The 14,289-nt window shown below is 40.7% G+C and overlaps 1 protein-coding gene across 1 annotated transcript in view; it reads left to right on the forward strand.

The window, feature by feature from the left end:
• flt1 (fms related receptor tyrosine kinase 1) overlaps positions 1-14,289 on the forward strand; it is a 157,869-nt gene that overhangs the window by 98,442 nt on the left and 45,138 nt on the right. Inside the window, exons 13-16 of the mRNA XM_048597647.1 lie at positions 191-502; positions 5,889-6,035; positions 7,201-7,332; positions 9,174-9,280. Coding sequence (XP_048453604.1) covers positions 191-502; positions 5,889-6,035; positions 7,201-7,332; positions 9,174-9,280 — 698 coding nt within the window. The remainder of the gene's footprint in view (positions 1-190; positions 503-5,888; positions 6,036-7,200; positions 7,333-9,173; positions 9,281-14,289) is intronic.

The following is a 14,289-nucleotide window of genomic DNA, read 5'->3' on the forward strand; positions in this document are numbered from 1 at the left end:
GAAATCAGCAAACTTGGTTTAAATTTAAAGATTAATATTAATAATTCACCAGGGTTTAGTGGCTTGACTACCAGGTGAATTGAACAACTAGACCATTGCAGCAGTTATATTGTGATTTTAATTGTATTCCATGATGCTGATATTGAAAATGTCTATTTTATTGACCAAACATTTTTGTTTGACTTATTAGATATACCAAACGAATTTGGATTTGAGATTGGAGTGGGACATGATGCATTGCCTACTGAAGGTGATGACCTGATTCTATTCTGCCGAGCCAACAAATTTTTATACTCGAATATTACTTGCCGTCTTCTGAGCAGGGACAATCATACAGTGTATCACCTCAGCATGAATGGGATAAACACCAAAGAGTATTCAGTAGCTTTGAATTTTACAATCAAAAGTGTGTCTCTGGATCAATCTGGAACTTATGAATGCGCAGCGGAAAACATTATCACTCAGGAAGAGACAATTCAGAGGCAGAAGATTTATATTAGAGGTAAGTATAAGATCACATATTTAGTTCTTTTGATGTAAATAGGATATAAACGATGCCAGTAACTAAATAAAAAGGTATTGTGACTGACTATCTGTTGCAAAGGTTGTATGTTTGTCACTAAAAACTGCTCATAAAATATTCAACTTTACACTGGATTACTTTGGTGTTGTACTGATTATGATGTTTATCAGTTATATACTGTTAAATTCACCGTCACTAAACCTCAGTGGATTACTGGTTGAACAATACTATTGTTGTTAATTCACTTAAACTCAGTTCTCCAGAGATATTTTGCAAAATACAAATAGAAATAGGGAGCTGTACAAAAAATGATTCCTGATGTTCATGGCATACAATCCTGTACACCTTTAACTATTTCAGGATGAAGTGTCTATTTGTGAATGTTCCTGAAACCTGTAATTAAAAACAGTCATATTATAAAACGAAAATGCTGCAAATGCTGGAAATTTGAACTAAAGGGTGAAAGTGCTAGAAAACTCAGTAGGTCAGGCAGTATTTGTAGAGAGAGAAACAGTTACATTTCAAGTCCAATATGACTCTACTTCAATCACCAAGTTACAAATAATAGTCTTTCATTTATTCATTCATGGGATATGGAGATCACTGATTGGACTAGCGTTTATTGCCAATCCATAATTGTCCTTGAGAAGGTGTTGGTGAGCTGCCTCTTGAACTACTGCAGTCCATTTAGTATAGATAGACCCACAATGCTGTTAGGGAGAGATTTCCAGGATTTTGAGGCAACAACACTCGAAGAATGGTGATATAGTTTCAAGTCTGGAAGATGTGCATCTTGGAGGAGAACATGCAGAAGATGGTCTTGTCATGCCCGTGACCTTCGAAGTTGTAGAAGTTGCGGATTTGAAAGGTGCTGTTGGAGGAGCCTTGGTGAGTTACTGCAGTGCCTCGTAGATGGTACGCACTGCTATCAATGTGCATTGGTAGTGGAGGTTCTGATTGTTTGAAGATAAGGTACCAAGTGAAGGACTGCTTTGTCTTGGATGGAATTGAGCTTCTTGAGTGTTGTTGGAGTTGCACTCATCCAGGCAAGCGAGCAGTATTCCATTGCACTCCTAACTTACACCTTGCAGTTTGTGGACAGGCTTCAAGAGGCAACAGGTGAGTTACTCATGGTTAATTCTTCTTTATTTCAAAAATATACATTACTTATAAAAAATATCGAGAAGTACATACAAAAGATCCTAATCAGTTCTTTGTATAGAATAAACTAACACTGCATTGCAATTTGACATTCCTCAGAGCTTCCCTGCAGTTGCAAAGCAAAGGCATTTTCTACTCATGCAGGAAAACACTTAGATTCACTCTGAGGGCAACGAGGCAGGCTGACAATTGAATGGACCATCATTATACTTTGGCAGAAAGACCCTAGATGGTGGTATTTCAGCACTGTGCCTTAGCGGCAGCTGCCCCAGGTTTTAGTGCATTCCTCAGCACATTGTCCTGGACCTTAGAATGTGCCAGTCTGCAAAACCTGGTTGAGATCAACTCCTCGCTCTGGAAGACTGCAAATTTCAGGCAGACCAAAGAACATCTTTCACTGAGTTGACGGTCTCCCAGGCATTATCAATGTTTGTAATAGGTGCGTCCCAGGGAACAGACCGTAAAGCAGAATCCTGCGTCACTGAGTTGCTCAGGACAAACCTCAACAAACACTGCTGCATCTTTCTCCAGACATGCTTTGTAAAGGCACATTCCAGAAGGAGATGTGTGACAGTCTCTTCATCAGCACAGTGTGTGGTAGCGCATAGCGACCGGCGTGTGCATGAAGGATCTGACAAACAGTACCTTCTCACCACCAGCCAAGCTATGTCTTGTGCTTGTGAAAAGTTCTGGTGATGAGAGACTCTGTCAAATGTCTTAGACACTCTGCTCAGGGAACTCCTAACAGGATCAATTCTCTCCTTTTCCTGTAGTCATACAGCACGGAAACAGACCCCTCAATCCAACTCGTCCGCACTGACCAGACATCCCAATCTGACCTAGTCCCATTTGCCAGCTTTTGGCCCATATGCAGCTAAGCCTTTCCTATTCATATACCCATCCAGATGCCTTTTAAATGTTATATTTGTACCCACCTCCACTGCTTCTTCTGGCAGCTTGTATAATATCTCGAGAATATTATGTGCTGACCACTTCTTGATGGATTTGTGATCTAAGCTGTTACTCATGATTAATGGTAACCCCCAGAACATTGGCAATGGAGGATTCAGACATGGTAAAGCCATTGATGTTTCCTTTTACAGATAGTTATTGCCTGTTACTTGTGCTAAATGAATATTAATTGCCATTTGTCAGCCCAAACTTTGAATTGTCCATGTACTTGGACATAGATTTCTTCAGTATTTGGTGAATCATGCTGAACACTATGCAGTAATCAGTGAAAATCCCCACTTCTGACTTTATGATGGAGGGAAGATCATTGATGAAGCAGATGAAGATGGTTGGGCCTTGGACACTACCCTGAGGAACTCCAGATGACCTGACCTGAGATGACTAGCCTCCAACAACCAATATCATGTTTCTTTGTACCAAGTATGACAACCAGCAGAGAGTTTTCCTCCTGAGTCCAATTGACTTCAGTTTTGCTAGGGATCCTTGATGACACTCAGTGCTGTCTTCAAGTGGTGTTCAATGTGGAGGAGCACTGATTCATCAGCTGAGAAAGGATGGTACTTGGGGGTAACCTGCAGGAGGTTTTCTTGCACATGTTTGACCTGATGCCATGAGACTTCATGGTGACTGGAGTTGATGTTAAGGACTGCCAGGGCAACTCCATCCTGACTCAAATCACTTTCTGTTGGATCTGTCCTACTGATGGGTCAGGACATTTCCAGGGAATGTTATGATGTTGCCTGGGACATTGCCTGGAAGATATAATTTCATGAGTAAGACTATGTAAGGCTGTTGCTTGACTAGTCTGTGAGATAGCTCTCCTAGTTTTGAGCACTCGCTCCCAGATGTTGGTAAGGAAGGCTTTGTAGGGTCTGAATTGCAGTTGTTGTTTCCAGTACCTAGGTTGAATCCAGTGATCCATTATTTCTTTTTGTAACTCTTTTGAGACTTTTACCAGTTTGGTACAACTGAGTGACTTGCTAGGCCATTTCAGAGGGCAATTAAGAGTCAACTTGATTGCCATGCATCTGGCGTTACATGTCGACCACATCAGGTAATGATGGCAGATCTCCTTCCCTAAAGGATGTCCATGAACCAGATGAGTTTCATCATTTGACTTTTAATTCCATGTTCTTTATTGCATTCAGATTCCACCATCTCCTGTGAAGGGATTTGAAACTAGGTCCTGGATGTCTGGATTACTAGTCCAGGGCCTGATTTTGCTTAAGCCAAAACTGAGCCAATTTCTGAATAACCGAACTGCAAACACCTTATCGCAGAATGGAAAAATAAACATACCTTATTCATAAGACAACAGTTATCTTTAAGGATCTGTCAAACTATAAAGCTAAAAGTAACATAACTTTGGTAAACTATGTATGAAGTACTTACCAGAAATTCCATGAACCAAGAAGGAACTATGATAGACATGTGCAGGATACGCTTCAGAAATCTCCTTGTAAATGAAGAATTCTTTTTATCAATATGTTCATAAGATAGCATTATCAAATGTGTGCTTAATTTATTAATTAAGTGGTATTTTTTCTCTTTCTAATGATTATCTGAATATTGAGTCACTGACACTGTGGTGGAGATGAAATCTGGTGAGGATTGATAGCCTTGCTTCAACTTTGATTGCATTTGTTAATTTGGCTTCTTTTCTGAGCGTAACTCCTCCAATCCAGAAGCTCCTGATGAAAGGTGACTAAAAACAGCAAAAAGAGCGTGTGACAGGGATTATTGTCGTTTTATCATAAACTGATTTTTAAAGAGTGCTGGCGAGGATACAGTAGTGCTCTTTCAGATGTGTTTATTACAACACAGACTGCCCCTGCCACACTGCAAGACTGCGCAAATTGTCTGCTTTTGTTTCCTCCTGTGTGCTTGTGAATCTTTATTATTTTACTAACAAATGTACACATTGTATCCGCTGTCAGAATTGCTGCTCAGAAAGGGCTAAAGCATTATATTTTAGAGCATGTTTGTTTTATTAATGAAACAATAGCAGCGGCCTTCAGCAGCGGAGGATTTGTATGGTTGTCTCAGAAATGTGTGGTACTGCGGTATGCCAGCTGGCTTTGTGACAAGTTGATTAATATGTTATTCCATTTTGCATCAATTTTTTAAAAAAGCAAGATTAATTGACAGATTGGCAATTAGTTGGTCTGGCTTCATTACTACATGAATGTTATTACATGCTGGAAATCACGTCCCTCTTATCATCTTTTTGTTGAATGTATCTGAACACTAGTGGTTAAAACGTGGAACATAAAAACAAACTTTATAGATCTGAACATTGTTGTGAATGAAAACCTTCAGTAGCACGTAGTAAGGCATGTCCCATAAAAAAATAGCGACTCATTTGAGAGGGGTGGAACCAAACTGACGAAATCCAAAACAGTTTCTCATGCTTGTGAACTTCTGAGCGGACTTCCTTCTTTAAAAAGTGGCACAATGCCCTGAAACTGAACTTATCTTTCACATGGGAATAGCTTTTGTGGTGGGTAGAAAGTAAACAATAGAATTTCCCCCCTTGATACCAGGTTCACAGAGATTTTATTCTTGAAGGGGAAAACTGTAGACAGTAATTGTGAAAGTTTCTGTGCAAATAATTGGCAAGTTTTAAATTATGTTCCAGGCATGTTAGTTTTACCTAAACCAAGCAAATGTACTTGTCTCGTACTTACAGATAACATATTGTTTGTTACTCTAATTTTTCTCCCAGTTGATTCCCTTCACCCCTTTCTGCATAATTTCACAGGTAGCACCAAACTCTTGGTACAATGCCGAAGTGGATAATCCCTTCCCACTGTCACCACACTCATTGTATTCTGTTCAGCTTAAGAAAATGTCTATTTTCAAACTGGTCATTCTTTTTTTTCCAGGGTAGTAATACAAAATAGAACATTGACTGTTTTTACATTGAAAATATCTGAAATACACATTTTTTATCTCTATACTTTTAAACCTATTCTATTGTTCAAATATTGCCTTTTAAACATATATTTATGTATATCTAATTGAAGGACTTGCATTTTATTCTTATTTTAATTTGGACACTGAAAATCAAGCATTCTAGGTGGTATACTTTGCCACATATAACCTGAAAGGCAATAACCTGCTATCAGAAATATCACAGTAAAATTTTTGGCATTCTTCATAGAAAATATATTTTGTAGTGATATCCAACTATTATCTTTTTAACTTATGACTATGAATGCTTCAATTTCAGCTCAGCAAGTCCCATATCTGTTGCGCAACCTAAGTAACCAAGAGGTGAATGTCAGTAGTTCAATTACTTTGGAGTGCCATGTGGAGGGAAGACCAATGCCACAAATCATATGGTACAAAAACAACCGGAGGTTACTTGTGGAATCAGGTGTGGTTTCTTCAAAATTTACATGTTTATAATATTGATTTGGAAATTACTATTGTCGAGACTAATGTGTGAATGCTCAGTGTATTTATAATGCTCCTTTGATGCTTTAACCAGTCAAAAATAATGTAGCCTTTCATATCTTAAAATTTTCTAGTAATTGTTTTCATAAAGTTGCGATATTATTAAAGTGATAAGTTTATCTTTTGTGATTGTCATTTAAAAATTGAATATATAAAATACCGGCACTTTAGGCCAGTGCTGAAAGCTCAACTGCTTCAGAATTTTGAAGCTATGTTAAAGATGATTTTCACAATAATTATTTTGCTCCTTATCTTTCTTGCACTATGTGTGTTTATTGTTTGTTGTTTAGTATTAAACATGATTTTTTATTCTAAGATGCAATTTGGGGAAATGATACAACGTATGAGTAGCTCAAAATGCTGGGCCATTTAGGAAATGGATTTATGTCTACAGTTCCTAAGCTGCATGTTCATGGTATTGTCTATGCCTTTAGGGAAAGGCACTGAGTAAATGTTTGATACTTTCCCACAAGCTGGAGGAAATGATCACTGAGTCACACCAGGGTACCTCCAACCTCTGGTGAACAAGTGATTGCCACATAAGCCCCATTCTCAAGTTTAAAAGGAGTGGGAATGGGAAAGGGCAATGAATTGGAAAAAATTTACAGTAGGCATTTCGAAAAAAGAGAGAAACCTGAGTTTTCTGCATATGAGCTGTAACATTCCGTGTTCCAGTGACACTGATAAACTAGCATTGTAATTCATCCACTAGCATGATTAACTTTTTGTTTCTTTTCTTCTGACATCTTTTACGTCTATATAAAGTGAACAGCCAAAAATTTGATTGACTTTGAACTTAATTAATGCATCAACATATAGGCAAAATACCCCAGACCCGATACTATCTTTAACTCCTGAATGATTTGGACAATATCATTAAGGATAGACTAAATAGGAAGTTGTTTTTTTTTCCCATAAAGACAGTGTTTTTATAACAGTGTATCTGTATCATGCAGGATGTCATAGTATTAGATTGCTGTCTGGCAGTTCAGTGTATATCTAAGTAAATGGAACCTAACTATAAACAAGATAAGGCTGTGTGAAATACTTGGGTCTAATTTCTATCTCATATACTTCGTACAAAGGTATTACCCTCGGACCAGGAAGCAAAACCTTAATTATTGAAAGAGTCAAAGAAGAGGACGAAGGTTTATATCAGTGCCATGCCGCAAACAGGAAAGGCTTTGTGGAGACTTCTGCTTACATCACTGTTCGAGGTAACTTGCAGAAAATATGAGACGTGTTAAAATAATTTTATAATGTGTTGTAATGAAACCACAAGTTAGGACTCTTCCATCTAGATTTTATAATTTTTAGAAGAAACATTGTGGGATGAATGCTGCTTCAATTTCCATCTCAGTAGTTTCACCTTATTCACCTGAGCTTCTGTGCAGAAACTGATTTTTGATTATTGTCAATGCTTTAACAACTATTTCATTGAAATATTGGTAGCACAATCTTCTGACATGGGCAGCATTTTAGAGAGGACTTGGGAGACAGAGAGTGTGGATAATTGGTATTCTTGTCAATTGTCATGATGTGATCTAGTAGTGACTGTAAGGAATCTGTACAGGGCCTTCAGGTTTCACTTTATCAATGACTTATGTTGAATAAACAGAAGACAGAATTTCCCAGTTTACTGAAAATGCTAAGCTGAGGTTTATGGATGGAAGCTGAATATTACAAAAGGAATTTGATGGCAGATGGAACTCAATGCAGAGAAATACAATGTCATCACTATGAAGACAGATTTAGCAGTCCATGCATGAATAGGCAAGCTGAAAAAACACAATTAAAATGTTAGCCATCATCTTCTCAAGAATCCTGAAGGACTTTCATAAAATCAAGGAATGAATATAGCACAGAGAGAGTTCATTTGGCCCATCTCCAAGTTTTCTTATCAATGCAAGAGCCACTCAGTGAGTCTCATTTCTCTGCCATTTCCCTTTCACCTCACTCTTTTTTCTGTTCAGATGGTTATCTATTTCCCTTTTGAAACAATTGAATCTGTTTCTACCATTCTCTCGGGCAACACATTCCAGATTCTAACCACTCGCTATTTAAAAAGGTTTTCCCATGTGTGATCAGGTTCTTTTCCTATTGTTTCCAATCATTGTCCTTTCAAAGGGGTTTCTGACAGCAATATTGTTGTAGCAGAAGATGAGTATGTGCAGCAAAGTTAAATTCTTGCTGATTTCAGTAATTACCCACCCTGGTGGTTGGAGGACCACAATGCAACTTTATATCAGAGCTCAGAGTGACAGGCTGCAATGTCAGGATTTTTACACTAAACTGCGCATCTTATCTCCTGAAGGTGTAGTCCACTATATAAGAATAATGACAGTGAGTGCACACTGTTCATTGCTAAATTCCCTTCCCACCACCTCCCAACCATTCTGAAAGTTAGAATGGTCACAGGATTCCAGGGCAGAGTGATGATGGAGTGGGTCAGTAGCGAAGCCAATGAGTGGTTTGTAGTCTGACCCCTCTGTCCTTCACAATGCTGTGTCCCTGATTCAGGCACTGAAACATTTGAGCGAAACACCCTTCCAGATGCTAGCAAGTAACCCTGCTTAAGTTTGTTCATTGGTTCCTCACATGGCAAATTCCACTTCCATCACCGTCTGGCACTGGATTAATACCAAGGGTGGGAAGGTGAGACCTGCATGTGGGAATTAGTTGCCTACTTAAGGAGCTCAATTAGCTGTGGTATGGGAAGGCCTCGATTTCTTCTTCCTGTTCTAGACTTAACTTGAGTGGAGGCAAAAAGTGGTGGGATCCTCACCTGCTTCACTCCTCAAAACTAAGTGTTCCCTGTCACAAAGCCCACCATGAAGAGGGCACAAGATTATGCCTGGCAAGGTTACTGCTGGATAATTAAATCTGAACAGTCAATTTTCTAGCATATACATTATCAAACAGAAACATAGAAAATGAGAATAAAATTATAGAACTTGTATTTTCTAAAATAATTGGAGATGCAAAATTCCAGAAACTTTCAAAGGTTTTAGAGGAGAGGGGTTTCTGTATTTTCCAATGTTTACTGATTATTTTCTAGGACCGACAGAGAATTCAAACCTGGAGCTGATCACACTGACATGTACCTGTGTTGCTGCTGCACTCTTCTGGCTGCTTCTAACTCTCTTCATTCGTAAACTCAAAAAGGTTAGTCCCAATCACTGTTCTTGCAGAGAGTCATAAAATATGAAACCTTAATATTTGCTCCTTCTTCCGCAGCCATCCATCTGACTGTTTCTAGCACATTCAGTTTTTGTTTCATGATCTTGCTTCTTAAAAGTGAATTGCAGGGTACAGTGTAAGGGCCAGTTTATATCTTAAAGATACTTCAACTGTGTCGAAGATTTCTGGTCTTTGAAATCAGCCAAACCGTGAGGCAGTGTAACAATTTTAATTGCAACATATAATCCCCCTTGATATTCTGCAATATTACGAGAAAGTTAGGTACGGGACAACAAAGCAACATGACTGAGTCTGGGTGGTGGATGACTCAAGGAAAGCCACAGTACCATGGTTCCGGAGGCTATTCTGGGAAAAGAGAAAGAGGTTGGTTGGCAGATTAGTAAGGTAGTAGTGGGTGACTCAGTAGTTCAAGGGATAAACAGTCTCATTTGCAGCCAAGATCCTGAGTCGCATGTGGTCTGTTACCTCCCGGGACCAAGGAATCAGGACGTAACGAAACTGCTGGGTAAACTTCTAAAAAGGGAGTTGTGGCTCATGTGGGAACTAACAACATTGGGAGGGATAGCTTGGAGGAATTGCAGGATCAGTTTCAGAAATTAAGGAGTAGATTTAAACACAGGACCTCTAGGATAGTAATCTCAGAAATACTACCTGTACAGCGAACGTCACCATTTGGACAATGGCAGATTAAGGTGGTAAATGCGAGACTTGAGGGATAGTGTAGAAGGGAGGGGTTTAGATATTTGGGACAGTGGGATCACATTTGAGAAAGGAGAAAGCTGTTCAGAAGAGATGGACTTCACTTGAACAGAAAAGGAACTAATCTACTGGTTGAGAGTAAATAGTGAAGTGGGGGTGGATTTAAACTTGTAAGGCAGGGGTGGTATGTTCATTAACGGACCTAGTTTTGGAAAACCAGAGAGGGCAAAAGAGAAAAGATTGTATTACAGAGAGGACTGCAAGCTCCCCCCAGACCGATCCAAGCATTGGAATTTCACCTTCAGGAGATTCATCGTCTGCTCCACAATGGCCCAGGATGAAGAATGGGAGCATTGTAATTATACTCAGCCTCTTTCAGGGTCCTCTGTAACTGAGTCATCAGCCATGGTTACAGAGGGTAGCACTTGTCTCCCAGTGACTATCATTGTAAGGCATAAGAACAAACATGAGAGTTCACAAAGATATAGGCATAATGGCAGCTCCCAGGATACCTGACCCAGACATCTAGGATGTGGTACCGTTGATCACTGATGACTTGTACAATGATGGAATAGAACCCCTTTCTGGTGATGAAGTCAGCTGTGTTATGATGATGCTTTCACCATGCTGGGCATACAGTCTATAGTGCCCTGTACCTGGGGGATGCCAGTTACATTGGCTGTGCTGACCAACCAGGCTGCAGCGCTGACCTCGTCGCAGGGAAATGAAGCGATGTGATCCGTCACAAATTACATCAGTAACAGCCTGAATACATTTGTTGGTGGAAGATTGAGAGATTGCACACAGGTCCCCAGTAGATGCTTGGAAGCAGCCAGTAATATCAAGTTTAATGCAGCTGTCACCTTGATGGCTGCTGGGATGGGATGGCCACACCCCTTCAGGTCACAGGTCCCACTTCAGCAGATAACATAGCTCTGTGACAGTGTTTCAGAACAAACTCAGTCTGCAGCAGCGCTATGCCTCACTCTTGGGGAAAGTGGCATTGAGGATGATAGACTCTGGGCATGCAGTACCTCTACTGCATCCTGAGGGGATCTTCAACTGTGACCTCTTCATGTGGAGGCTGTTCGGCAGCCACTGGAGGTTGTTGCTGGCCCTGGGCTTGCTGACACATCTGATCCTTCTCAATTTCTCTGCATTGCACTGGGGCCAAAGTGACAATAACCCCTTTCTGATCATTATCCATTAAACAAGGTTCTAATGATCCTGTGTGGGGAATATCTGAAACTCAATAGGTCCTTAAAAATGTGAGCAGTCAGCGTTTACACCACTCACAAATTACCATTTTGCAAAGTTCTGCATAAAGTAGGACATGTACTATTCAGACAAGGAGAACCATGGAAGACTTTTAACATGGGATTTTGATTTATCTCAGTTGGCTGAATGGTGGGTTTGCGGTGCAGAGTGGTGCCAACACTGACACACCACCTGAGGTATCATCAAGGATTCCCTTTTGCAACTTCTCCCCTGACCTGAGACGTGCTGATCCTCAGGTTAAAACCAACACCATTTGTCTCTCTCTAATGAGAGAGTAACCCTGTGGCCTGATAAGACTATAGTAGCTTTACCTTTTTATTCTGATGAATGCAGCATAGGTCATGTCAAGTAATTACAGTAGGAACTTGTAAATGTGGTAGGATTAATGAAATCTTGTCCCGTTACACACCTACCCCCACCCTCTGTATCACAGAAGAAAGACAGGCATGTTTGCAAATACTGACAGTTCAAGGTGAGAGAAAATCAGCTGTGTCCTTTTGCAGTGTAAGAGATCTTGTACAGTCTCAATTGTGATCCAGCAGGTGACATGGTTAAGGTAGACTGTGATCATTTCTGCTTCACAGAGGTGAGTGTGATCAGTTTGTAGTGACCGGTGACAGGATCAAGATTGCATACGACCAGGATCTGTCCACCATACATTTCACATGCTGGTTTCTATGATTACTGATGTCTTTAACCATTACTGTGTAAATGCCTGATGAAAGCAATTGCCTCTTGAAGTGTCTCGCCCGTCTCAGGACAGAAAAGAACATCTAATCTGTCCACAGCAGGTGTGATGTGAGCCATTTTTCACTTCCATTATTTGTTTGCAATTCAGATAGGGATGGAAGACAACAGATGTCTCACTTGTCTGAGTGACCCACAGGCTCAGTATGTTAATCTAGCTGACCCCTTCCCACCTCCCCCCATCCAAACCTTCATTTGCCTTTTATCTTTGACACTCCCTGTCAATCCCATTTGTCTGAGCTTTCACACATTCTCATCAAACTGTTCCATTTAAGTCATCCCCTCTCAACATTACCATCTGAGCCCAGGCATCCATTTTAGCTATGCCAACCATCGCGTTGTATATTCTCTGTTACAAAGCCAGGATGACTGTGATAATTGACTAACTCTGCCTAATACTGGGTGGTACAATGTTAGTCAGTGAAAGTCTCCCAAAGCCCAATACAGCAATCACCAACTCTACATGCTTCTACGAGAACTGGGGGAAGTGGGACTGTAAGAACCTGAGTCCTAATCCAGACCCTGGACCAGGCAAACCAAATCCAAATTCCCAATCCTGATCCAGGAACAGCTCCAGTTACTGATCCAAGCCAGGATCCTGGACATGTCCCAGACACTGTCCCTCCTGAGGTTGAGGCAACACCAATTCCAGCTAGAAGAGGCAGGCCTGATGCGAAAGTGATGTATAGAGCCAGTCCACCCAATAAAGTATCCTGGGGGACACTCTAGCCCACAGTCTGCCCCTTTATGAATGCAGTCATTCCCACACTTCTACCAAGATGTCGTAGAGGAACAAATGCCTGACAGTTGGAGCCCTCCTGCCTAATCAGGGGGCCTGCTTCACTCACTCACAAGAACATTGTCATAAATCTCTGCAACCGCTGTGGCCTGAATCTGCCAATCCACTCTGGCTGTACAGGGTTAGAGCACTATACCGTATGATACACAGCCATCATCATCATTTTTGTCTTTTGGCCATTTTTCATCTTGGCAGAGAATGAGGGAAGGCTCATAAGTACCAGGCTGACTAAATGTCAACAGACAAAAGAAGTAATTGTGTGCCCCTACCCCATTTATTCAAATAAACATGTCTTCTGTGGTTTTCAGACAAAAACCATTCTAAATTGTAGTGTCCAGATACAAAACTTGAACAAAGACATTACCAGGGTAGTGCATAGGGGGAAAGGAGAACTCGGAATCACAACTTGCCTAAAACACTACCAGTACAGGACCTTCACACATGACATCAAAAACCATACCTTTTGTGTTAGGCCGCAGGTACCAGCCAGGGTAGGCCTAATTGAGCACACAGACATCCACAGGAGGAGTGACATCTTTATCGATGTCAGTGACAAACTCTGACAACTTTAGAGGATTACTGGGAGAAGTAAAACACTGGCCTTGAACTCCTACCAGAAAAATTACATCAAGTCTGGACCTGTTGGCGAATGCACGTAAAGATTTTGCTGCTGTTATTCAGCAGACAGAACAAATTCGAAAGGGTATCAGGGAAATCAAAGTGACTAATCAGTGGGATAATTTCTGTGACTGGGGCTCAAATGTGCAGAAACACCTTTGGGTACAACTCCTGCCATGTGATGTTCATCCTGTTTACTTGGATTAACCTCACTGTTCTGACGGTTAAATTCGTCTGTTGGAAGAAGGAACTCATCCAGAAACTAACTATGGACTCTATGCTCCTACAGCAGGAGCCAAGAAAGTAATGATCCCGGACTGCATCGCAAAAGAACATGTAAGTTGTTGAATGGTGTAAATTTTACTCTTTCGAGTGGTGATAATGGCCACAGAGGTTTGAGGGTGTGCGTAAGGAAAATAATTAATGTATAGTGTATTATTGTCTTTCTACAATGGCGAGCTCAGATATACAGGGAGTTAGGCTAAGGTGCATCAGATACAAACAGCCCAAGGGTTGTGTATTGGAGAAGCGTCAATCAGGTGTTCCAGCATTGTGACTGACTGAGGACATGCACTTTACACCTCCTGGCATAGCAGCAGTGAAAGATGCTGCTGTGACCCCATTGGATGATTTCAGCCCTGCTCATGACCCCATTGGCCAAAGACCACAGAACATTCTGGAAGGTCGGGACGAGGGGGTATAAGAACACACACCTGGAAACCAGACGATCAGCGAAGACTCAACCTAGCCCAGAAATAGAGCACCAACTACTTGGAGGGAGAAAAAGTGACAGTGACAGTGACAGTGACAGTGACAGTGACAGTGACAGTGA

This window comes from Rhincodon typus, chromosome 6, assembly GCF_021869965.1.
Source record: "Rhincodon typus isolate 14 chromosome 6, sRhiTyp1.1, whole genome shotgun sequence".
NCBI classification, from domain to species: domain Eukaryota; kingdom Metazoa; phylum Chordata; class Chondrichthyes; order Orectolobiformes; family Rhincodontidae; genus Rhincodon; species Rhincodon typus.